Here is a 27,892-nt window from a genome sequence, read left to right on the forward strand (position 1 = left end):
ATATGCAGAATAGTAGTTTCCTGTCAGTACTGGTTCACTTTTTTTTTTTGGGTAAATTCGGGGATTTTTTTTGGTAAAGTTCCCTTTAGTCGTTTATTTAGTTATTTATTTCAGTATGGCATCATCAGTGTATTTAAAAATGCATATCATGACTTATAAACTGTCACTTTTGAGGAAGTCCTGGCACAGTATTTTACATTTCCCCTCCACTTAGAGGTGAGTTTTGCTAATAGTTACTGATATTTGAGTACCTCTGAGCAGAATGATGTGTGTTCAGAGTTTGATACTACTTCATGTGCCTTTAAAGTCGTGTGCTGGGAGTAAGACCTGAGTTAAAGATGTGGGCAGTTTGGTGTTCTTCTGAATGAGGCTGCAGTCGTCAGGGAGTGCAATTTAAGTGTATGGCGGTTGAACTGGCATTAATCTTTGGGAATGCACCATGTTTTTATCCCTTGTGACCCGTCCGTAAATTCATGTCCCACAAAAACATTTTTTTTTAATTTATTTTAGTATATTAGAATCTGGTCATGCTGTTTTGAGCTGGTAATGTGTCCAGCGTTTCCCCCCTGACTTTCGCCCAGTTTTAGCTGGGATAACTATCACTTAACTACTTATCCAACTTAGCTAAGTGGATCTGGTCGTCTCAGTGTGAATGTCAGGACCTAAGACTTATAATAGGATAAATCAGGTTTTCCACTTCATGTCTGGGTTCCTTTTTTCCTTTTAACTGTTGTGGCGGAACAGTGTATATATTTAAACTTTACAGCCTTTTTGGTGTAGTTCATATATAGGTCCAGAAGATGGCAGCAGATGGCTATGCTGATGCCTGCTGCAGCGGCACATTGCCGACGGACGTGGTGTTGTGTCCAGCGTAATATTTGCCTCCTCACAGATGATAAAAAATGTACACACACCCTAAAAGTGCTGCTTAAATTCTGATTTACGTAATAATAAAATGCGCTAACTCTAGTGCACTGTGTCCCCTCACCTCGCCCTACAATGTAGTTCTAATCTTCTTTCTCCTCCACCTGCAGTTCTCCCTTGCTCCATCGTCTCGACTGTTTCAGCACATTAGTCTCTATAGGTAAGCCCCGCCCATAAATAAAGACCCCGCCCTCTGCTGACGGAGGAAAGGTCTAAGGTTGCTATAGTAACCATACCCCTCCCTCCCAAGCAGGTTCTGTACCACTCCCTCTCTGCATCAGGGATGCTGCAAAAACTGCACACACAGAAAGTATGAAAACACAACGCAACGCAAAGAAAGAGAGAGAGAAACCAAAAATACAGGAGCCAAGTCGTTTTCTTTCAAACACTTTCATTATTTTTCTCCACACAACTGAAAAACAGAGTAACTCCCAGAAACGGAAAGAAAGAAAGAAAGAAAGAAAGAAAGAAAGAAAGAAAGAAAGAAAGAAAGAAAGAAAGAGGAGAGTGAAACTATAGAGAGAGAGAGAGAGAGCTTGGCATGCTGTAGCATGCTGCAGACTAACGGGGTGGTGCAGGGCATCGTCACCAGGCTGATGACATACAGCAGAGCTTCTAGACCGAGGTGTTGTCAGAACATGGGGAAACGCCAGAAATGAGCCTACAGCCTGAGAAACGCTGTCGGACAGAAAAGCAACAGCAAACCTCTCTGCCCCTCCTGGAAGTTGTTACTGATGGTGAGGGTTTCAGCCATCCTGCCATCCGATCATGAGGAAGGAGAAGGACGAGCAGACACGCACATGCACACACACACACACACACACACACACACACACACACACACACACACACACACACACACACACACACACACACACACACACACACACACACACAGATGTTCATATACGGTACTCTCTGAGCAGTCATGTGCACACATGGAAAGAAACAGAGGGATTGTACTGGGCGGTTTGAGAGAAATCCAGTTGATTAAAAAGCACGACAGCTGTCTGCGACAGTCTTGCGTGTCAGTAAGCGTCTTGCTCAGCAGAGGAGAAGTGAAGGAATGGAAAGGATAAATCCTCACTTGGCGCTGGCTACTGCTTACTACAACAGCATTGCATCACCTAGCTCCAACTAGGGACTTCAATCTGTGTCGCTTAGTTGAGTAAAATCAATGAGAAAGAGGCCGCTCTCCAAACTGTGCTCCTGTCAAAACCTAACATGTTGCTTCTGAAGCTTCTGAAGCTTCCAGATTCAACGCACAACTAAGATATTACAGCACATATGCATGCATTGTTGTACTTGGATCAATTTGCTCTACAAAAGCAATGCAGTTGGGCGACTAGGATTTTTTTCAGACATCTTGCAAGTATAGTATAAAAGATGTTGTCATTATCTTCAGGTTAGGTTTTAACAGAAGCAGTCGGAAAGCCGTATTTGTGAGGCTTCGATGGAAGCGGTATTTTCCTTTAAATACCTCAGCTGGTGGTACAGCAGGCGCAGGGCTCTGCCAATACGCTGTGCTGTGAATGTCCACCAACTCAGAGGAAGTTCCATCCTTTGACCGGTGTGTGTGGAGGTGGGGTTGAGTGGGAGGGAGAGAGATGGAGCGAGTGCAGCTGTCAGCTGATGCTAGTCGGCTAGATGTTGCTGTGCGCCGACTCTGTCCTCGTGAGATGCTCTTGTAAAGTTCATGAACAGCATGAAAGGCCACTGTGCAATTTTGAGACCACACACACAAACACACACACCGTCACACCTACACACACAGGCATACACTGTGATGGCAAAAACATCCAAGCTTGATAGAAACTCGCATTTCACTGTGAACATGATATCCAAACATGCTGCTCCTCACACACAGTATGCGATAAAAATTAACCAGATAAAGAAGAAGAAGGATGGGGTAAAAGCAATGAGAGTGTGTGTGTGTGTGTGTGTGTGTGTGTGTGTGTGTGTGTGTGTGTGTGTGTGTGTGTGTGTGTGTGTGTGTGTGTGTGTGTGTGTGTGTGTGTGTGTGTGGACAGCGCATACACACTCTGCAGCTCTTGAGTGTGTCTCAGCCAACACAATGGAACATAAGCACACAACCATCAGTAACAACACCGGGGCAGGCGGAAGAACCAAAAGGCAGGAGTTTTAGAAAGAAGGGGAGGAAGGTTACAAAATAAAGAACATATCCATCAATGTATTGTACATGAGAGAAAATGTTAATAAATAAATTTTAAGTTACAAATCTGTTGAAAACTATGATTTGAAGATGAAAAAGTCTGTCTGGTCAGTCCTGTCTGTGCACTTGCTGTAAATGCCAGCTGCAGCTTTCGTGCCTGAGAATCAGGCAGCCCACTCGAGTCTTGACGTGAACCTCTGAAGCTCACTTAAGTCCAGTTTCTGGACTATATTATCTCACTGCAGTCCAGTCATCTGGACTGCTTTACCCCTCCTTTGTCCACCCCTTTGGGCTCTGCACTTCAGCATTTCTTCCAGGACGGCCGGACCAAGCTCTGCTTAGTTTGGGTTAGCCACCTTTAGCCCAAATGAGGGTGGAGCCTTCCTTGGTCCCAGCTGGTTGCAGTAATCTCACCAGGAACACGAAGGGGCAGCAGATTCGCCGTAATACTCATATGAATTTATAGTTGTTGTAGCATAGGTGGGCTGACTCTGAAAGCGGTGCTGTCTTTAAATAAAAAAGTGGATAAACAAAATAGCCACTCCAATGTTGAGCAGAATCACCATGACAACCAGGATGGAGCTGTATGCCTGCGTGGGAGAGAAAGAGAGAAAAGAGAGAAAGTGTCAATAATAAAGACACACACACACACACAGAGCTCACAATAGAGGCTGTTTTCAGTACATTCAACCTGAAAACCACTCACATTTATATTCATCCTTTTATCTCCTCAGATATATATATATATATATATATATATATATATATATATATATATACACATACATATATATACACACACACATACGCCTTGAGGTAATTGTTGTTGTGATTTGACGTTATATAAACAAAACTCAATTGAGCTGAATTTACAGTGGTGCACTTTCACCCATCTCTAAAGCCCTAAACTCACTCCCCAGCAGGATATGGCAGGTTTAATTCAGCTTCAGCCAATATGACAGAAAGTGTGACTTTGGTCAACAAGAAAATGAGAATTCCTGGCATCAGCTAAAATACTCTAAGGCTTGGTTGAACTGGAAAACCTTTTCTTAACAGTGCAAACCCTTTGGAGGCTATAGTGGAGATCCTGTTTTCATTATTGCCATATTTTTAGTGCTCACACGTGATTGTCTTAAACAAAACAGTATTCATTATTCTTCTGTTTATCCATTCATTCATTTTCTTATCTAATTTATTCTTGTTCTTTTTGGAAACTGTGTTATTGCACTGCTCACTGCATAACTGCCGCTGTCAGATGAATTCTGGTATTTCATCAAGGCATATTACTAGTTTACAAATCCTGTAGTTCTGGGATTTTCAGTACAGATCATCTTGAACACACAAGTGTCAAGTTAAATACAGTGTTGTGACATTTTTGAAGACCTAGTCCTAAATCTCTCCAGGACAACAGAAGGAACTTGGAATATCTCTGCTTTTCACAATAAAAGCCCCTAGTTAGTTATGGTAAGTTACCATATTCATTAAGGTATGTTGGACTGGCACAGTAAACAACTCCCAGTTAAAGCGAGCTTAGGATACTGACTTAAAATATGCAATACATGTTGGTTTCTTAATTTAAGCATTTCTCTCAAAGACAAAATTTCAATATCAGATCATGGAACTCTTTAAACAAATGTGAGTATTTTGTTTTTTATACTATTCTGCTTTCCTCTAAAATATATTTAAAAACTGCTGTTAATTTGCTATTTTATGATGTTGTAATAAAAGTCTTAAAAAAAAGTATTTTAAGGTCTTTTTTGTATCCATCTCTAAGCTCAGAATATATTGTTTACAGAAGAATAATACACACACATACACCAACTAATACAATATTATTACTTTTCATTCTTGTTATTTGATTTGCAGTGGAGGTGATACTGGAAAACATGACACACAAAATAATATGTTATCTAAAATATCCATCCTTTCTTTTCTTCTGTCGTTATCAGGGTCACAGGGGGGCTGAGTATATCTCAGCTGTCATCAGTGACGGGAATAACAGCGTTACAAGCAACGGCGTTACTTTTTTCAGTAACGAGTAATCAAACTAATTGCTATTTCTATCGTTACACCGCCGTTACCGTTACTAACAAGAAAATGCGGTGCGGTCGCGTTACTATTTTTCAACAAACAGATGGTTGAAGCTGTGTTCAGCTTATCGCGTCTTATATCAGTTCCACTGAAGTAGCTGTCTACGTAAGTAATCTGGGCGCTACAGTGATTAGCAGCTCCACGCGCTCCCGCAGGCAGCAGTTACTTTTTGGCACAACACCTGGAGCTGAGGGGGCAAAATAATCGCATGAGTGCTGCTGTTTGACTGAGAAATACTAAAGTTGTCGTGGTAAGCCAATCACATGACCACTTCAAGATGACAAAGCAACAAGGTGATATATACCAGTTTTTAAATTGTGTCAATAGGCCACGTAAAGCCAGAGTCATGATAAACAATATATACGCGGCGTTTTTTCCTCAATAGTTTCGTCACGTTTACTGTCTAAGGACAGCGCAGCGAGCACTCTCTGCTTATGAGCAAAAAAACTAAAAACAAAACAAAAATCAGCCTGTTCGTGTTGATGGAAAAATGTAACATGTCGACCAATCAAAAATGATATGGCAACATGACATTTGGTTGTTTAGGAAGAGGGGGAAGTTTTAGGAGTGACGGCGAGAGAGAGAGAGAGAGAGAGACAGCAGAAAAAGAGAGAGAGCGAGTTTTGAGATGTGACAGATTTGCGACGTTTAGCATGTTTGGAGTGTGTAGTTAATGTGTTGTCTTGTGTAGTTAGTGTGTAGTGTTGTGGATAGTTTTGTGTTGTGTGTCAGAACAATGAGGCGACTGCTGTCTCCAGGTAGAAACAGGAGTGATACACCTGCTGTCAGACCTGCAGGTATCAGGCTGTGATGTTCTCCTTTATAGTGGACAGAAATTATTTTTTTGGAGTGGCACAAATAATTTGTGTTGCATCTTATTGAATGCAGAACAGCTGATTGTTCTGTAAATAGTTTGAAATGGTTATTTAAAAAATCAAGGTAAAAGGTAAATGGATGCAAATAACTTTGTTGTTTGCAAAACTTGTGCATAGGATTTTTAAAACTGACAATTTATATTTGCATTTAAAGTTATGAAATATGATTCATTAAACATGTTTGTGGTTGTTACAGTAAAAAATATAACTTTTTCTACTCGGATTTTATGGGTTTTTTTTTGTCTGATTTTAGATCAATTGTGTTAACACAGTATGTCAAAATGAAAGAATAACTGTAAATTCAGACACGTGAGGTTGTGCTTAAAAGGATGATACCAAACAAGGCAAAGTAAATAGTTTTTAAAGGTGAAATGTAGAGGAAACATCAAAAGTAGTTAAAAATGGCCAATTCTACCCTGGACCCCATGGTTAAAGTTTTTTTTTTTTAAAGTAACGTAATAGTTACTTTTTAAGTAATTAATTACTTTTAGAATCTTGTAACTCAGTTAGTAACTCAGTTACTTTTTTGAAGAAGTAACTAGTAACTATAATTAATTACTTTTTCAATGCAACTTGCCCAACACTGCTGTCATAGGGCAAGAGGCCAGTACACCCCAGACAGATCGCCAGTCTGCTACAGGGCTAATACACACAGACAGACAACCATTCACACTCATTGGTAATTTAGAGTCACCAATTAACCTAATGCCACTAACTGCATGTCTTTGGACTGTGGGAGGAAGCTAGAGTTGATGGAGTTAAACCCAAGACCTTCTTGCTTTGAGGCAACAGTGCTAACCATTGCACCCCTGTCCATGTAAAATATGTAACCTAAAATAAATGTCACAGAAAAGAAACAATTTGAAAGGGCCAAGTTGCCTTTTTGACCAGCAGTACTTGAGAAAAGACCAGCAGGAGTGGTGATGCATGTAAAACTCCAAAGACAGCTATTGGGTTTTACTTACATAGCTTCTGTTAACTGTTTTAAGCCTACCAGAAATTTTTGTGATCTCTTTGTTGCCTTGCATTGTGTTACCTGTCTTCTTGTTAAAGACTTTCAATAAACACAAACAGGAAAAAGATCGAAGGCGAAAACTGCACGTGAATATAAATACTCCATTTCTGCCTTTATCGAACAAGGAAGCCTAAATTCTCTGAGAGAGTGAGGTCAGAGGTGAAGCTTGGCTGCACTACAGAAGCCTTGAGCTGGTGTCACTGTGGTGTCTTGCTCAGTGACACTTCAGCAGATGCTTGCTGACAACCTGGGTCATGTGGGTGAAGGCCAGTCTTTCTGACCACCTGTACGCTGTGGGTAATTATGTGCAAGTAAAACGAGTATATCCACTGACACGACCACTTTTTGTCTTTTGCAAAATAACGCACTGCACTGGCATTAGCACACACAGAGCGGATTTTTACTCTTAATAAAAGATTTACCGAAAGAGGAGGACCTGCAGAAGACCTATGGTTTTAATTAAGTCTACCTCTGAAATAATTTTAACAATCGCTGCAGTGGGAGAGGGAAAATAGGACTCCGTGAACCTCTACACACACTTATTAAGCTGCATTAGTGCAACACAGTTGTAAATGAATCCGTCCAGAGGCTGCAAACAAGGTTTGTGCTGATCAACACAGCGATAGGCTTATCACAGATCCGTGTCATAAATTATTACCAGACCACAAGTGGATGATTCATCTGATGGCCTGTTTTTGTGTGTTTTATTTAACCTAATTTATTTAAAAAATGAGGTCCTTATTTGTGTTATCACACCACTTGATACTAATGACTTCCATATTGACACCCAACTTCTAAGAGCACCCTTTTAAAAAAGTGGGTACTTGATTATATAATAGATTGGCCTTAAGTCTAATTCCTTCATTGGTTCTGGAGAACGTTTATTTGTAACTAGTATTTTCAATTAGTAAAATATATGGAACACACACCACAAACATATATCTTCATCCGCACAATATTGCTAAAATTAGAAATTTCATGCACTGTTTTCGCCAAGGCTGGACTATTCTAGTTTCTAATTATCAGGCTGCTCTAACAGCTCCCTACACAAACCTCAGCTGATCCAAAATGCTGCAGTGAAAAGACTAACGGGTACCAAAAAGAGACAGAGCATATTTATCCCACATTGGGTTCTCTTCATTGGCTCCCTGTTAAATTTAAAATCCTTCTCCCAACAAAGAAAGTCTTAAAAATTTAGTCCCATCATGTCTTAAAGATCTCATAGTATCATGTTATCCCAACAGAGGCCTTTGCTCTTACACTGCAGACTTTTTTGTACTCTAAGTAGAATGGGAGGCAGAGTTTTCCGCTATTAGATCCCTCTTCTGTGGAACCAGCTCCCGGTTGGGTTTCAGGAGAGAGAAACTCTCTCTAAGCTCAAAATAATACTAGATCAGATGACCATCAGCCATGTCTTAATTATGCTACTATGGGCTAAGACTTCTGAGGGACTTCTCATGCTGCACTGAGCATTTCTCTCTGACTCCTAGCATGTTTACATCCCACTTAACTTTTACCTGTGCTCTCCCATAGTTCGTGTTTTCTCTCCTGAACCTGTTCGCTCCCAGAGCCTGGTTTGCCTGGAAGTTTCTTCCTGTTCAAAGGGAGTTTTTCCTTCCAACATAAAGAACATTGACATGACTTTTATTGTGGACTGGTCCAGTATAAATAAAACTGAAGTGAATTGGGACTGAGCTGGATGCTGTGTGCCTCTCAAATGAATAGCTGCACTTTGTGGAAAACACAATTACTTGCTATCATGCTGAGAGTTAGAAGATTGATGCAGCTGTACTATCTGTGCACTGAAAACACCAGCTAGCGTGTCTACATTACAATATGTTTTGGTAGTAAAAATTTAGCATCAGTATGCATGGTGCATTCCAAATTTAGCCTCAATAAAAAAAAAAAGAAAGAACTGGACTTTTGTTTGAAGTCTTGTTATTTACACCATCACGATGCCCAGCCTGAAAAAATTAGTTTTTCAGACCTGAAATATTAACACTGGAGGACACAACAATTAAATTACCGTAATGTTTTTAATTAAGAGAGTATCCATATAGCTATAAAAGTCTGCATTAAAGGCACTCGCTTGTTGGTAGACGCAACAAGTCACAATACGACTGTTTTTATCCGTCAAACAGTCCTACACGGCATCAAAGACAGAGGTTCTGATAATTAAAGCAGTGATTCAGTTTTGAGGTGACTTTGAAAAAATCCTTAACACAAGCACACAACATACGCCCCAAGCTAGTAACCTTGGTGTGCGTTTTGATCCTCATCTGAATTTTGAAGTGCACAGACAAAATATCGCAAAAACTGCCTTTTTATCATCTTAAGAAATGCTGCAAAAGCACAGCCATATCTCTCCCACGCAGATACAGAGAGACCTGTTCGTGCTTTTATCACTTACAGGGGTTGACAACTGTACTGTAATGGTTTCTTTTGTGGCCTATACCAAGGAAGATTTGGATGAACTGCAGAGAAGCCAAAATGCAGCAGGTGTGCTGACCAGGATTAGCAGGAGAGGACAGATTATTTTCTGTAGTAGATTTGTCTTTTTCTGCTTCTAGTTTACTTTAGTGACTGATTACACGTCTATTTATGCTTTTTATTACACATTCCTGCTAATTTTTCTTTCATCTGTCTCGGGCTTTTCACCTGTTCCTCCACAATCTGCAACTAAGACTAATAAAGAAACAGTCTGGGATCCTCCAGAGGCAGCTAATCTTAAAGATATTTTCATCGCTTGTCTCAGATGTATCCGCTAATATGCTTTTTATTTTTAAATGTAACTTTAGTTGTTTACTTTTTAGATATCTTCGTCATCGAGTTACTAATGGTTGTTGTAGGACATGGGCCATGGGGATGCAGCTTCATGTAAATATGAGCCTATGGGATGCACAGAGGTTGGCTTCTGTGTTACATGATGCTGAGTTGATGTTCTTGAGTGACTATTTCAGTCCAGAGTATTCATGTTAGAGCAGACACGGTAAAGAAAACACATCTTTTTTTAAAGTAATTTTATTGTATGCATCTTTCTGTTGCAAACTTGTACGAACACTTCATGGACGGATGTAAGTGATCAATCGACTGATTGATTTTGAGGGCCTGTGTTTGTGCTGCTGCACATCTGCATGCGGAAGGGGCCCCGGTGTCCATTCCCATGGCGTTCTCGCTGTGTATTTATCTGAGTGTGATAGTATCTGTGCATGCTGTGAACCTGTCTTACACAAATCTCACTTGTTTCTCTGCGGCTGCAAACACACAAACACACACACAAGCACCCTACCTCCACCCCCCCCCCCCCCCCCTTTGTCACTGACACGCGCCCACTGATTGGCGCCGTTGGAGCAAGGCATACGCTGTTCCCTAGCAACAGAGCGCTGGTTAACCAATAGGGGGCCGTCTGTGAGGATGGGGCTAGTTTGCCAGTCTGCTGTTACTAAGGTGCAGAGAGGATTGCTGGGGTTCTGTGTATCTCTATCAGTGTGTGTGTCCATGTGTCTAAGGCTTTGTGTTTGCATGTAGCAGGTAGCAGCACACACTGAACTGATGAGCAACCGGCCTCAGCCACTAAAGCCATCACACTGCTGCAGAAAAATTCTGATTAAAGTGAGCAAGTTGTTTGAGGAGCGAGGAACTGTATTTAGCAGTTTACACACAAGCAAAGTGAGAGTGCGAGAGGGAGAAATGGGGTGCGTCCTTATGTGCTCAGTGAACGTCTGCGGCGTACGATGTGTGGTTTTCACTTGGTGATTTTCCTGTTGCTTTCATTAGCTAATGCCGCGACCATATTATCACCCAGGATTAGCGTGGATGGGGCCATCCACCAGCCTAAGTCAAGATGAAGCCAAAAAATTATATTACAGCAGCATAATCCCTCCCCGCTCGCTCACAGTACAAAAAAATCTTTCTTTATTTCATAAGGTTAAACCTTGTGCCTCTCCACCCGGATTATCTTAATATGTGGGATAACATTGTGTTATGTCACTGGGGATGGGATGTATCCTCATGACAGTGGGCAACAAATCCTTTTAGTCAAATCAATGTGTGGCAGTGACATGACAGATATGAAAAATGCTCCATTCAGCTGCTGTCCACTGATACTGAAGCCAAGTGGAGAATTTCATGCTAAAATTCCGAGTAATAACTTATATTTTATGTAAACAACTTTATATGAAGTCAAATTGCTTAATGTAAAGTGTAATGGGTCACTTATGTTATACCCAAAGTTGTTCAGTGCCTTTTGGCTTCATACTTACTTGCATAAAACGTGTTTGAGCAGCAGAGTGTTTCCAGGAAATAAAAGTTTGATAAAATCTCTCTTTACTTGCCCAGCACTAAATTGCAGGCAAAGTTAATGAACAGCTGGTGAACTCAGAGCTACCATTCCACTTTCTTTAGGGTTCAGAAACTAGATTCAGTTCAGACTCGAGGACAGTAGAGGGCGCTTGGAAGATAGTCCTCAGTGAATAGAAGTGAAGGGAGCTAAAAGGCTATAAAGACAAATAAGGTATCAAAACAATCTAAAACCAGAATAATGTTTATTTTCTACATGCTTTTTATGAAAAAGACAGATACAATTTCCAGAAGAAATGGTTATTTTTGTAAATATGGCAGGTCCATGAGTCACTAACTTACTACAAGTCCTGTAACTGTAAGAGAATGAGTGTTCCTGACGATATCAGAGCTTATCTCGTTACAGCGTTACAGAGTTATTAAGACATGCTGTCTGAATGTGTTCATAAAGGCCCTGAACCACAGACTGTACATAAAATATGGACTTGGCCACTGTGGCATCACTTAAAGCTGCTCTTATGGAGAACATCATCTTGGCTTTTATGCAGCTAGCAGTCGGAGTGTTTCCACAAGAAGGTGAAGTGCTACATTATCAGCAAATGCTACACTGGTCAACAAGCATTTTTCTACTTGTGCTTTTACAAATTTTACTTGGTGACCCCAAAACTGACAACTATTTTTTATCTAGCATCAACAAAAAAAAACATTTTTTCTTTTTGTTGTTGTTATGATCTTCTAGTAATTGGATAACTAGGATGACCAGGTGGGAATGCTGATGCATTTTAGCATTTAAGAGTTACATTTGGTCTCCAGGTTTGGTCTTTGTGGATTCTGAAATTCATGAACTGATGCGTGAGTTCAAAAAAAACTGAAGCCAACTACATCAGCAGCATAGGACGGATCCGTGCAGGTTGTCCAGAATTTTCTTGGCAATCACAGAGCAGAGAATTATGCTGAGCTTGTGGATAACATGCTGAAATCATATCAGCTAATGAGTGCCAGACTGTCACTGAAGAAGCAGTTTTTACATTCTCTTGTTGACTTTTTCCCACTAAATCTAGATGACAGCGATGAGCGTGGGGAAAGATTTAATCAAGATATGAAAGTGATCGAAAACTGATATAAGGGAAAATTTAATTTGAGCATGGTGGGTGGCTACAAAAATACTCAGTACCTCAAACATCTTTGAGCGCACATTTAATTTTGAGCTAAATAGACAGAAACACGCTTTAATGCATCTCTGAATAAAACACCTCAAAAAAATTTTGCCAGGAAAATTTCAGCCATAGTGTTAGACATATATTATATTGATTAAAGTTTCAAAACGCCAATGATGTGTATCTCAGTAGCATAACATAAAAATAATCTAATTTCAGCAACCTTTAACTTTAATAGGTTTACATGCATGTGTTCTTAGAAAAATTCAACCCCATACAGTAAAGGAAAAATTATCTGCAGAGACTTTAACCATTGTTTTAATCACACACTACATACAGTGGGGCAAAAAAGTATTTAGTCAGCCACCGATTGTGCAAGTTCCCCCACTTAAAATGATGACAGAGGTCAGTAATTTGCACCAGAGGTACACTTCAACTGTGAGAGACAGAATGTGAAAAAAAAATCCATGAATTCACATGGTAGGATTTGTAAAAAATTTATTCGTAAATCAGGGTGGAAAATAAGTATTTGGTCACCTCAAACAAGGAAAATCTCTGGCTCTCACAGACCTGTAACGTCTTTAGTAAGAAGCTTTTCTGTCCCCCACTCGTTACCTGTATGAATGGCACCTGTTTGAACTCATCATCTGTATAAAAGACACCTGTCCACAGCCTCAAACAGTCAGACTCCAAACTCCGCCATGGCCATGACCAAAGAGCTTTCGAAGGACACCAGGAAAAGTATTGTAGACCTGCACCAGACTGGGAAGAGTGAATCTACAATAGGCAAGCAGCTTGGTGTGAAAAAATCAACTGTGGGAGCAATCATCAGAAAATGGAAGACATACAAGACCACTGATAATCTCCCTCGATCTGGGGCTCCACGCAAGATCTCATCCCGTGGGGTCAAAATGATCATGAGAACGGTGAGCAAAGATCCCAGAACCACACGGGGGGACCTGGTGAATGACCTGCAGAGAGCTGGGACCAAAGTAACAAAGGTCACCATCAGTAACACACTACAACGGCAGGGAATCAAATCCCGCAGTGCCAGACGTGTTCCGCTGCTGAAGCCAGTGCATGTCCAGGCCCGTCTGAAGTTTGCCAGAGAGCACATGGATGATACAGCAGAGGATTGGGAGAATATCATGTGGTCAGATGAAACCAAAGTAGAACTTTTTGGTATAAACTCAACTCGTCGTGTTTGGAGGAAGAAGAATACTGAGTTGCATCCCAAGAACACCATACCTACTGTGAAGCATGGGGGTGGAAACATCATGCTATGGGGCTGTTTTTCTGCCAAGGGGACAGGACGACTGATCCGTGTTAAGGACAGAATGAATGGGGCCATGTATCGTGAGATTTTGAGCCAAAACCTCCTTCCATCAGTGAGAACTTTGAAGATGAAACGAGGCTGGGTCTTCCAACATGACAATGATCCAAAACACACCGCCCGGGCAACAAAGGAGTGGCTCCGTAAGAAGCATTTGAAAGTCCTGGAGTGGCCTAGCCAGTCTCCAGACCTCAACCCCATAGAAAATCTGTGGCGGGAGTTGAAAGTCCGTGTTGCTCGGCGACAGCCCCAAAACATCACTGCTCTCGAGAAGATCTGCATGGAGGAATGGGCCAAAATACCAGCTACTGTGTGTGCAAACCTGGTAAAGACCTATAGTAAACGTTTGACCTCTGTTATTGCCAACAAAGGTTATGTTACAAAGTATTGAGTTGTATTTTTGTTATTGACCAAATACTTATTTTCCACCCTGATTTACGAATAAATTCTTTACAAATCCTACCATGTGGATTCATGGATTTTTTTTTCACATTCTGTCTCTCACAGTTGAAGTGTACCTCTGGTGCAAATTACTGACCTCTGTCATCATTTTAGGTGGGGGAACTTGCACAATCGGTGGCTGACTAAATACTTTTTTGCCCCACTGTATATTATTTATATACATTCATTGCTCCAAAATGACCAGAAAAACTGGTAATGCTACTAAACAGGTGGACATTAACCTCTCCATAATCTTAATTGGTGTGGTTAAGATGGGCATTTTGGTCCCTCACATTTACTCTTTTTTGGGGGAGGTCTCCACTTGATCTGAACAGCCACACTGGAAGGCAGCGTGAAAAGGTGGTTGTCATTAAAGCACTGATGGGGATGTGATGGCATTTAGCACACATTTTCAGAAAGTCTCACTGGGGACACACTCATGGTGCTTTTTTGGCTAGTACACACAAAAAGTGGCACAAATAGTTGAGTGATAAATGAAAGAAGAGTACTGTGGCGTACAATACTGCAGATAACGGGTGACACAAACACCTTTAAGGGTGATGTCACCCTTAAAGGTTAGTTGCCTGGATCCAGCCACTCTTACTGGATTGTATCATGTCATCTCAACAAGAACAAATTAATTTGCTGAATTTCATGCAGATGCTACATGATTTAATTACGTTCACCATAGAAACATGGAATTATTTAGTTCAAATTACAAGTTTGGATCTTGTGCATGTAACAACCACCCAATTTCATTTTTTGAGTTGACTCACGAAATTCACAAGATCACGTTAGATGTCAAACCACTGGAAAATCACTGGGGTTACAAGAGGCAGACAACCACACCGCGTGTATGCTGTTACTATTTCTTATGGTTTAACTTGTCAGGGACAACAACATAAAGCATCATCAAGCATAGCTTTCCTACTTTTGTTAAGTCTGTATTGACAGATTAATGCCGTGGTGATTCGTGCTGTTGCCTCAGAGCAAGAAGATCCTGGGTTCAAATCCACAATGTGGCAAAGTTTGCAGTGGGTTCTCTCTGCGTACTCTGGTTTCCTCCACAGTTAAAGGGTAACTGGTTATTCTAAATTACCCAAAGGTGTTGAAGTGCAAATGGTTGTTTGTCTCTGTATGATAGACTAGCGACCTAGTGTGTACCCTGCCCTTGTTACCCTATCACTTCCGCAGCCCAGATAAAGATAAGGAGATGGGTGGATTGGAAGTTGCTGTAAATCCGTTGAATTCTTTTGTTGAACATTATGTAATATGAATACAACATGTACTACAGACATAAGTCACATTTCATTCATTCAACAAGATTATCGTTGGTGTAACAAACAAATATTTTAGTTCCTGTAACAAGACTTTTGATGTGCCAAAGTGTTTAAACAATATAAGATGAATTTAAATAAATCTAATTAGACTAACGTGGTACAAACATGTTGATTGAACAAAAATCAAATTAATTGAATGTTAATGTTAATATTATGTTAAACCTACACACATATATCGTGTTGACACAACACAACCAAGATGGATTAATATAACATGATTTGTTTAGATGGAATATAAGAGGCAAGATAAAATTACGTTCATCCAATGAATTATTTTTTTGAGTGCAGCCTTTCCAGATGTTGTGTTTTTTTAAATGGGCTTGTTTAAGTCATGATTTATGTCATGACTTTATTGAGACAGGGCTGCAGAATCCTTCCGACAGGTTTAAACACAGTATTATATGAAGTTAAGCTTAAGCACATTAAGGCAATTCTCCCAAACAGACTTAGTGGAGGAACTGCTTCCACACATATATAATTACTGAAACAGGTCTGTATGTTTCTTTCACATGGCCACATCCACAGGAATACGACAGTATTTATTAAGACGACCGGATTCAAACCAGAGGAAAGGTTTGTGTTACTGTTCAGTAAAACAAATCAAACTAATTAAAGAAATTGCTGACTCTGCCAATCTGCTCTGCAGCTGTTTGTTCCTGAGAATAATAAAAATGCTTTCAGCACAAATTTATCAGCACAAAGCGTGATAATAAATGAGAGAGCTCATCACGGTCAATGTGCATCAGGCACAGCATATGGCCACAAAATGCACAGAAACCAGAGTGGTGTACTATTGAGCAAGTTTGGCATAGGCAGGATTTCTGGGAGCTAAGAGGTTTAACTAATCTTAACTGAAGCCCAAATCATACAAATTTATAAAACTCTTGCATAAAAGCCCTGTGACAGACTGGTGACCTGTCCAGGGTGTACCCTTCCTCTTATCCCCTGTGCCTGGGAATGGTTCCAGTCCCCCCTTCCCCTCCCCCGGATGGATGGATGGATGGATGGATGGATGGATGGATGGATATTGCATATAGCTGCTTGTGTCCTCTCTCATGCAATGCAACCACACACACATTACCCCAAGAAAACTACTTATTGTTGTTTTCAAGGCAAGGAACATAAGAGCTGAGTTTTGTGCCATCAGAGGTATTTGTGTTGTAACAGTTTAACTTTCAGGTCTGATTGCAACCTTAAGATTTAAAGCTGAAAAAAATGGTCTGAAGAATCATTAATCTAACATTATAGCAGTCAGCTGTTATATTCCAGTGGCTAGTGAAGCGCAAGTGATGATTTAGACGTTAAGTGCCAGAAATCAACAGCTCTGTGGGGAAAAAATCCCTTGTGCCGTTTTGACCTCGTCTTTTAGAGCTGGTAAAGTGTCGGCGTGTAAGAGAATAAGACGGTCTTACCGAATTGCCTTTGCTCTGTGTGAGGCTGTGGTCCTGCTGCATCGGTGTGATGGGGGAGGATTTCAGAGGGGGGGAGAGGGTGAGGTCCCGGCGCAGAGGCCGTGAGTCCAGCTTCTCCCCCTGTCTGTCCAGCTTGTGCGCTGAGTCCTTTCCCCCTTCCCTCCCCTCTTTCCCTTCCCTTCCCTCCCTCCCATCTCGGTTCTTATGCCTCTGTCGCTGTACGGCGTGTGAACGCCCCTCTCCGTGACCGTGCCTCTCCTCCCCGTGCCCATGGGGCTTGTGGGTGGTTGAGTCTCTGGGCTGTAAAGGCTTCATCTCCATCTCGTAGTTGCTAATTTTCTCCTCGTCCTGCTCCAGCAGCCGGCCTCCCCTGCCGTGCACGCCCCTGTGGCTGGACGTCCAAGAGGCAGATGAGGATGACTCTGTCCACCTGGCCTGTCTGTGATTGGAAGAGCTGTGCTCCCGCGACTTGTGATTAGAGGAGCTGTGTTTGTGTCCGTTGGTCCGGCTAGTGCCTCGCCCACTGACCCCACCTCCTTTTGACAACATTCCCCGTCTTTTGTCTTCACTCCAGCTGTTGGCCCGTGGATACTCCCCCTTCCCTCCTCCACCTCCAACACCTTCGCCTCCCACACTGCCTCCCTCCATCAACACCTGAATTTCTGTCTGCACCACCCCCATACCTTTCTCACCTCTTTCTCCCCCCTCCCTTCCCCTGTCCCCATGGTCCACTGCGCTCTGCCGGTGGAAACGGGCACTCTTGGTGCGTTGCGACGGCCGGGCAGGTGGCGGCGGAGTGTGGGGTGGCGAAGACGAAGGCGGGCTGAGATCAGGGGTTGCAGCGTCGTTAGAGGGGTCGTCAGAGGCTGCGCTCTTCACATACAGGTCAGGACTGTCGGCCGTACCAGCGCTACTCGACAAACCCTCGCCCTCCACTTCACTGGACACTTGACGTTTGGGACGCTGCACTTCCATACCTGCAGAAGACATCAGAAAGGCATTCAGGATGAGAAGGAGGAGATGAAGGAGTTTTACTTGTTGGAATTACCCAATCTGGGTTTCTAAATGATACACCAGTATCACTGTAGAAAAAAATAACATAAAACTTATATAAATAAAAAGTAAGGGCCTGTTGTAAAAACATGATGGGGTTAAATCTTACAATTACATAAAATATATCATTGCAATTCCAATTATCACATGCAACTGTTTTAGGCTGGTGAGTAAGTGTGACAACACCCACAGAAAATAATCCCACAAGTTGCACAACACTGCATAAAATCTCGTTACATGTGTAAAAATGACTGGGTTAGAGTGGGGGCTGAATTTAACACTGTCAAGAAAACAATACAATTTTCTTTAGACATTATGTTTGCAGTGTTTTCCCTACTCCATCTGCTTACAGGATTAAAGCCACTGGGCCAACAGAACTCTCATTTCTCCCACATCACCAAGAAGCCAAAGAGGAAAACATAATGATCAAAGCAAAAATAATTCATTTGATTTAATTAATTTGTGCATGTGCAATGTGGGGTAGACAGAGCACAGAGCACATAGGAGAGGAGACAGAAGAAGAAGAGAAGGGAAGTCATCAGACGACTGTAGCATTTATGGTACAGCAACCTCCAGCTGCTCCAGTCAGCATGTTGAAGTATTGTTGGGCAAAATACTGAACCCCAAATTCCCCCGATTCAGTGTATTCATTAGAGTTTCAGTGTATATGTGACAGAGGATAAGTGCTCAAAAGCCCAGAATAAATGAATAAATGTTTGTGTAAAATGTGAAACTTTGGCTTGTAGTAAAAAAGCATTATTAAGTAAGTCTCTGTTTGTGCAGATCTTTGGGATTGTGGGAATTTAACAACACAAAAACACCAAAAAGCTTGCAGTGTGTAGCCCAATCACACAGTATAAGAGATGGTTGTAGGTAGATGTCACCCACTGGTTTGTCAGGTTCCTTTTTGATGACTATATAGGTCAAATGCTGACTGATTAAAAAGCTGGCTTGAACAGAAAAGAGTTGATGTCAAGATCTCTGCGAGCAGTAAAGACTGTACAAAACATTTTTCAAAAAGCATTTGTGTAAATTGCAAACAATGGTTGCAGTATTTGATAAGTATTTTTTGTAAATTATGACTTTTCTCCATAGCAGCCCCTAAGTGACAGGCCAACCAGGACACTGCCCCCTTCTGACAGTAAATAGCTACAACATGGGCACAGCAACTACGGACAAGCCACGCACAAGCATGCCGGGTTTATGGCTAGTGTATCACATTTGATACATACAGTTTTTGTGAGTTTTTGAGACTTTTACAAAAATAAATAAATAAATAAACTTAAAAAAATATCACACGGTAAATTGTGAATATTCTAGCTACTCTCCATGTTTTTCTGAAACTGTTACGTAAACAGTGAACAAAGCACAGTAGGGAGTTCTGTGTCTGCTGAAGGACTTGTGCACTGCAGCAGTTTCCCTCCACTCAAAGTCCACTTGATTAACATTAACAAATCAGCTACATGGCGCCAAAGTTGCCTGGCAATGCCTTCCAAATAAAAAAAAAATATGTCAAGTATAAAAACACAAGCCATCTCACTGATTTTTTATAAGCCTGTTTAAAAAAACATTTACAAAAATTAAACTGGGAGGAGAAGAAGTGTAAAGATCCTTCCATAATCGATCTTCTCATCCATTCCACCTTTACATCTTTCTATACAGTCCTTTATTTTTTGTCAGAAAGCAGAAGAGGCGGCAACAGTAAGGTAGATGATGATTATCAAAACAGGTTATCAAAACAAACATCCTGCAAAATGTCAGCGCTGATGCTTGTTGACAAAGATGCTCTCACAACTCTGTGTGTGTGAGGTTTTTTTTTAGCTGTGCGAAGAAGCAGACGAGCAGAATTGACGGCAAAAGAACAATCACTGTCATCTCAGCTCCGTGTGTGTGTACAGCGCACGGCATGAAGTCACTGTGTGCGTGTGTGTCACGCTGCATGTTGGACTGTGTAGGCTACCTGCAGCGTTCTACAGGTATGAGTGACAGTTGCAGAACCGCAAAGCTGGAGGGTGGTTGGCGTTGACCTTTACCACACACACAGCTCTTGATGTGTTTTGTGTGTTCGGGGTGTATGCTTACGTATTGCTGCCTGCTTGGCTTGGTTTCTGGATCTCTATAGAGACGGATATGAACATGTGCTATATATAAAATTTTTAATCAGTGCATGTATGGTTGCCCACCATTTCCTGGGTGCTGGAAAGAAGGGGAGAACTGCTTGGCAGTGACCCTCGCGATGCGACTCTCTTCCTGGGCCTTCTGAGCTGCTGCTACCGCCGCCTCAGCTTTACCCTGTGCGTGAGCCGTCCTGAAACACAGAATAGTAAAAATAATAACTTTAATTTATATAGCATATTACAAATTTTCTGAGCAAATTTTCTGTTGCTGAGCATTTTGACAGCAGCAACTAAATGAAGCAAACATTTGAAAAAAACGCATATGAGGACAGCTAAACCATAGTAAAAGTAAAAGAGAGAGAAACGGTTTGGGAAATGTATTTAAAAAAATCAGGAATGTTTTTCCCCTAAAAATATATTGAAATATGAAACTTAAATATAGTAACTGACTCAGCCCACTCAGCCCTGACTGTAACCATTGTTCCCTTCACTACATTCTGGTGTATATGGTTCATGAAAACCCTTTAAAGTCAGTCAATAAAATCTTAAAATCTATTTTAAAACATACCAGTTTAACATAAATGAATACAGCACAAAAGGCCAACTTTAATCTTTAATCTTTAAGGGGGACCTATTCTGCTCATTTCCAGTTTCACGTTTTCATGCTTGGACTATACTAGAGCACATTTGCATGAACTACAGCTCAAAATTTCAATTTAATTCAGTTCTATTTTTATATAGCACCAAATCACAACAGCAGTCACCTCAAGGTACTTTATTTTGGACAGTAAAGACTCTACAACAATACAGTGAAACCCCAACAATCAAACCACCTCCTTTGAACAAGCACTTGGTGACAGCGGGAAGGAAAAACTCCCTTTCAACAGGAAGAAAGCTCAAACAGAACCAGGCTCAGGGAGGAATGGCCATCTGCCACAACCGGTTGGGGGTTAGGGGAGAGAGACAGGACAAAAAAACCCCAAAAAAACCACACACTGAGGAAATCGAGCCACAAAAATAATCCTTGATCCTCTGGTGCATCTCCTCAGCTCATCCACTAGCTGGAATAATCAATTGTGTCTCCTTTCCCCTTCCTTCAATCAACCATATTATGATTGGCAGACCATTGCAAGAAGAAGGTTTGACCAGAGAGTGGGTGGGGCTTTTGCACTTATGGCTTCAACTGTGCGTACAAATAGACACAGTTGAGGCTATAATTCTTTTATTTTTATAAAAAGTTTGTAGAACAGTGTTAAGTAGGAGTTTTTAGCTATACATGTCTAAAAATAGGGAATATAAAACAGTGCAGTACATTAGAGGGAGATAAGGAAAAGAATAGAATAAAAGAAAAACCACTGTCCAAAAATACTGTAATTTTAAAAAAGTCATTAGAAACTGACCTTTCGAACAATAAAAGTGCCAACAATGCTCCACAGTGTTTCAGTTTTTCACTGATACAGGGGTATTTGTGGCTGAGCCCCGGCTTATTCACACAGCACCTACAGAACACACCAACTTTGCTCCATTAATTAGATCCCGGTGTTTGTAGCCCAAAGGGTGATGTCGCACTGTAGTAGCTTGAACACTTGCATAGTTAAAAGGAAGGTTAAAATCTGTTTATTGTCACAGTTATTCTAAACAGGGACTCCCTTTAATAGATTTTTTTTAAATAAACATTGCTAAGTATCTAGCTCATTATATAAAAAGCGAAGACACTGTGAGCAACCTTTTTGGCTGACTGTTTCTCAAACTAGCAGAAAAAGCCAACAGCAGTCATATTGGGCATCACAGCATCACGGCACATTTTTACTGATTCTGTACCTTCCTGGAAATCCAATGGAGGGATTTACACCACTCTTTAAAAAAAAAAGAACTTCATTTAGTGCTTTAAATGGCAGAAAGCGCTGTCTGACACGCATGTCCAAAACCTACTATAACTATTTGAGTGGTTTGAAATCTGATAACCAAGAAAGTCACAACATAAGACTGATACGTTTTTCATATTCAACAAACCATTCAGTAAGGCCTTGCCCTCTGTAGTTACTTTGCTTCTGCCACTTTGACATATCTTGCATTAAAAGAAATGCTATTCTGCATACCTTGGCTGTATGGGTATTTTCCCCCAGAGAAGGTGGGTTATCTGGGTTTCCAAGGCAACAAATGTTCATATTAAACATGGATAAAGTTTAGAAAGTGAGGTCAGTGTATGTACAATTTCCCAGAGGAACCCACCTGAGGGATTAATAAAGTTTTATCTTATCTTATCTTAAGTATCTCTCTGAGCCAAATATTCAGTTCCAGGCAGTTTATTTTCCTACTGTTGGCATCAGCTATAACCACAGAAGCTCCACCCACCTGCTATTAAAACATTTTGCTTTGCTCAGAAGAAAGCAGGCTTAAAGGCTGTGCTTTAAAGAAGAGAAGCTAAACGATTAATTTTAGAGAGTGAATGAACTGAAGTGCTGCAGTATAAGACAATCAATGATTACTTTTTGAGATGTGAATCATGCACAGCACCTCTAGTAAAGTCCAAGAATTGAATAAATAAATAAATAAACTGAGGTGTAAATGAGCATAATAGAGCGTCTCAGAGCCAAGCAGGTGATTTTTGTCATTTTTACTCTGTGCAGAAATTACGTCTAAGTAGGAGAAAATTTATGAATGCCAAAAAAAACACAACTGGAGAAAAGGTCATAATGCTTTGGTTGTATAATAACATTTTTCCTGTCATTATGGAAGCTTGACTAACACACCTACATCAATCACATCACTGCTGTGCCCATATAAAGCATTTATTCTGGGGTATTCTTATTAACAGAACCGGCATTATTCATTTTGTGTTTATATGGAATCTCTTTCATAAAAGACACCTGAGCCAGAAGGTGACAAACACGCGCAGGCATCAGCATATTACATGATACCTCAAACAGAAGCTGCGGAGGGACAATTACTACAGAGCCACAATATGATGAGATAGCATGCATTCATCTGTTTACAGGCGCTGTAATCTTCTGCTTGAAAATGTGTTTACTATCACAAAATAATTCATCTCACTGCCTCTCAGGCTGTCAGGCTTTTCACATCCCCTTCATCTCACTAACAGCCTCTTTTTCAGTCTCCTTTTTAAAACCACTCTCTCACTCTTTCTGTTATTCCTCATTTTTCTTTTTGCCTCTCTCTAATTGCCCCTGCCTTCTTTATAACAAACCCCTTTTCATGTACCTCTTGTCCCACCCTCTTTTCTTTCTCTCTGGTAATATCAAATAGATCTTTTCTCTCAATTACAACCCTCCTCTCCCCATCATCTCTATATTTCCATTCACCTATCTTCCTCTGTCTATCCAAGGGCTCTCCACTCGTCTACAAAAGCGTCTCCATCCATCCCTTTTCCCTCTCTGGGCAGTAACAGTCTTGATGCAGTGTTGCATGTCGATGGCTATTGATTTTTTCTTCTCGGCCTCTCTGTTTCTCTTTTCCCCTCTGTGGACTCTCTGCCAGCATCCACTGTGTCAGGCTCACAGCATACACAACACCACCATGTGAGTGCACGCCTCCTGGTTGTAAGGGAGGTGAGGTATAAAGAAAGGGAAAAGACTGTTTCCTTAATTTACACAGCATAATCAAGGATAGTGCTTTTTTAATAAATAAAAAAATCTTCATGTGGTTTAAATGTCACGAACACACAAGCCCACTCTTAAAAAAGTCTCTCTGTCTAATTCTGTGTCATCCTTTCCTCCACAACTTCCTGTCCTGCTCCCGTCTTCCCAGGGAACAACCTGTTTCTGGATGAATCAACTGCCTGGAGAGAAAGGAGCTGCCTTTTCAAAGAGGGCTCGATTATACAACACAGCATCCTGTCCAAGAGAAGACGAAAAAAAAGAGCTACAGATGGAGGGCAGGAAGAGGAGAGGAAAGGAAGCAGAGCTGGAGGGAGGTGATGAGGAGGAGGGAAGGAGGACAAAGGACAGGTACAGTGTGAGGATGGAGAGTGAAGAAGATTGGTGTGAGACTGAAAGAAAGATTGAGTTAAAAGATGTTACATATTCGACGTTACCAAATCACTGTCGGGTTAATTGTGGGAAGGAGGATAACCAGTGGTATCCTAGTCATGGCAGGAGTGGACAGGAGGAAACAAGCTAGCACTGTTGCTGCTATATTTTTATGCAGACCTGGATTTTAGTACTATCATAGTCTTATCATATTCAAAGCTCAGTTAAGAAAATAAAAATAAATAGGATACCAAAGGTTTTGTTGTGCTGTTGGGAAACGTAGCTGACCGCAGTTCCAGATTTCAAAGTAAAATTTGAGATATCAAAATAAAAGGATGACCAAAATGAGCAAGTCGGACAATCATTCACACTCCCATTCATACCTGTGGCCCATTCAGAATTGTCAGTTAACCCAATCCATGCATGTCTTTGGACTGTAGGTGGAAGCAGTCTGCACAAGAACAGGGACAACATGCAAACACCACATAAAAAAATAAATACAATGAAAAATAATTAGGGGCAGCTTGCCATAAACTTGAAGTATGTGTAAATGTGAGTGTGAATGGCTGTCTGCCTCTGTGTGTTAACCCTACAATAGACTGGTGATCTGTTCAGGGTGTACTCTGCCTTTCAGCTTTTGAAAGTGGCGATAGGTTCCAGCACTCCACCCTGTAGGCCTGAATTGGATAAGTGGAAGAAAATGGATGAACAAACAATGTGTTAATAAAACACAGCAACAACAAAACTGACAATAACTCTGCTGAGAAAGCAAGGAAAACTGTGCTCACGTGTTAGTGACAATCACAACAGAGGCCAGCCTGAAAGCTTATCCTCATATATCACCTATTTAACATCATACTGTAAGACTTCAAATTAGCATTTGAGACAATAAATTAATCAAGAAAGTTTTTACTGAGGTCACATATTGCATGAGAAGTAGATATATTTCCTAATACACGTCTATATAAATAAACTTCTTGTTGCAGCCGGAGGAGTCGCCCCCTGCTGGTGTTAAAAAAGAACAAATTTTAAAGCCATTTCAGCATCGGCTTCACTTTGTAAACATGGACCTGTCTAAACCTGTCTACATTCATCATTTGTATACAGTCTATGATCTGAAACAAACCGGTGGCCTGACTTAATGCCAGACAGCAAATCTTTGGGTTTGGGGCTGTTGCTAGGGAACAAAAAAGCAAGTTTCTCAAAACGTATGATGGCTACTACAGATACAGTATCTGCACCACAGAGGTTGTGTAGAGCACCTGCTGTGCACAGTAGTGCTAAAATAGATCCCTAAAAGAAAGAAATAAGGCTTAATAAAATATTGTATATTCATACAATCCCCACCCCCACATCTAACTTACATCTCGGAGACACCTTCTAAATGTTCCTTAACTGACGGCACACTTTGAGAAAGCCGCATTGATGCTTAAAACGTGACACATTCAGAGGACACTAAATGAGCAGGGATATCAAGGCCAAAAGGACAGGCGAAATAATAGGACAGGGGACATGAGGAGAATGAAAACAGAGCGATGCAGGAGATACGGAGGAAGACAACAAAGTGCAATGAGATGAGGTTAGGAAAGAGACAGGAAGAGAAAGTCTAATCCGGGGCTCACGCTCTAAGCTCCTCCATCATCTCTGTCATCGCTCTGAACCAGTTGATGATGATGAGGATGATTCATATCTCACAAAGCTTTCCGGTTTGCATCACTGCTAATAGTGTGTGTGTCTGTATTACTCATGTTGTGGGGATATAAATCTGTCTAAACAGTGCCGGGACTCCAACAAAAACAAGCCCCCATAAGGTAAATCTGTCAATTTCAGCATGGACACTTCCGCTGTGTCTCAGTTGGGATATTTCTGTTCCTAAACTTCCACGTATGGAGGCCAATCCATAACTTTTAGTGTTCCACTGTGGGTTTTTTCTATCCAGGCATGCTTTTACGGCATTGGGATTTCCACACTTTGCACAGAAGATGTCAACTTGTCTGCAAATGCTTGCTAGCTACTAGCTGAGCTGGAGTAAAACAGCTTTAAAAGCCTTAAAACACGCCAACCAGAAACAGAGACCAGTGGTTTCCAGGAGGTCACTCGTCTCTAGGCCTGTGTGACCGTTTCAAAGCAGCTCTTATCAGCCTTTAGCAACGACTTGCCAGGAAATGCGCATTATTCCCTTGTGACTGGTGCTTGCCGAGTAGTCACAGGCAGTGTCTAGGCCTTATTTATTTGACTCTATATTGTCACACATCCAAATTGGTAGAGAGAGGCTAAACTCATGCGGTTAAGCTGTCGTGTGACTGCAAAGCCCCAGTACTTCATATAATCATGCTCACAATAGTAAGTGTAAATACTGGAGTACACAGTATGAAATACAGTTTTGGATTAAAGTTAGAATAAATCACCGGCAAATGAATGTAAGTCAGTGTAACGCCCTGTGAAGTGATGGAAACTCAATGTGTGTGTGTGTGTGTGTCTCTGTGCTGAACTTTAGGCTTACCAATGAAACGAGGTCACAGAACTTCAGCGACTGGAGTCCTGTGACACAGTGAGTCACTGGTGTGTTTATCTGGTACTGACTAATCACAGGTAGCCTGATGAGAAATCAGTTACATCAGCACATGTGACAGCAGTAATCAGGGCACATGAGCTTGGTATCGCACACACACACACACACACACACACTCACACATATAAACAAATCTGGGATTTACTGTAACATCAGGCACGTGGACAGCTGACCCTGAATTTCTACCAGCTGTTGGATTCTCTTCAGGAGATAAACCTGACCCCTGACCTCACTGCTTGCTGCCCTGCCTTTAGGAACAAGTAGGATGTACATTCAAACTCAGCCTATGGACAATTTTAGACGCACATACACACAGCAAGAAATCGACGAAAAAGGGCCACAAATCCTCACACATTGTGCTTTCATTTTGCTCAAAGAGAACTGAAGCAATTATCCTGTGACTGTTTCACCTCTCAGGGTTTCTCCTGGTGTTCCACAAGGAAATACCCTGCTGTTCTGTTCTGGGACGCACACACACACATACATACAGAGAGGCTGTTCTGTGCTGTGCTACATTGCTGCCCGAATCTGGGTTAGACATTTCTGTGTGTGTGTGTGTGTGTGTGTGTGTGTGTGTGTGTGTGTGTGTGTGTGTGTGTGTGTGTGTGTGTGTGTGTGTGTAGGAGAGCGGAGAGCTAGGCCAGGCTAAAACTGTATGTACAGTTAGGTTATTCTGGGCAAGTAAAGTTGTGCCGTTATCCTAAATCAGCAACCTGCTCTGAGCAAATATTTAAAGCATCACCACTTTGTTACTCATCAAATGAGTAAAATCTGCATGTTACCTCAGCAATATGCCGACAACTTCATGCTCCAGTCTCAGAACCCTGATGTTAAATGATGAAAAACAGGCCAAAATAAACGTACTATACTAATAAATTGGACTTTACCATTTTGTTTCCACAGAAGCATAAATATATATATATTTATGCTTCTGTGGAAACAACATTAAATGCTTAATACATCCTGAATTAGGTTGGAGCATTCACTAACAACGCAATCAATTGACATCATGATCTTTTAATGACCCAACTCAGGATGATATGTTTACAAATCCATGCTTTCAGAGGGGTTTATTGTCATATTGTTGCCCCTTACTGCCCT

At 41.2% G+C, this 27,892-nt stretch overlaps 1 protein-coding gene across 1 annotated transcript in view; it reads right to left on the reverse strand.

Moving 5' to 3' along the window:
- Window positions 1-1,439: 1,439 nt before the first annotated feature.
- The window catches only part of jph3b (junctophilin 3b), a 56,034-nt gene continuing 29,581 nt past the window's right edge, over window positions 1,440-27,892 (reverse strand). Inside the window, exons 4-6 of the mRNA XM_080874892.1 lie at window positions 20,297-20,421; window positions 17,061-18,037; window positions 1,440-3,687 (exon numbers count right to left, since the gene is read on the reverse strand). Of these exons, the coding sequence (XP_080731018.1) occupies window positions 3,607-3,687; window positions 17,061-18,037; window positions 20,297-20,421 (1,183 nt within the window). The 3' untranslated portion in view covers window positions 1,440-3,606. The remainder of the gene's footprint in view (window positions 3,688-17,060; window positions 18,038-20,296; window positions 20,422-27,892) is intronic.

Source organism: Rhamphochromis sp. 'chilingali', assembly GCF_963969265.1.
Source record: "Rhamphochromis sp. 'chilingali' genome assembly, chromosome: 2".
NCBI classification, from domain to species: Eukaryota; Metazoa; Chordata; class Actinopteri; order Cichliformes; family Cichlidae; genus Rhamphochromis; species Rhamphochromis sp. 'chilingali'.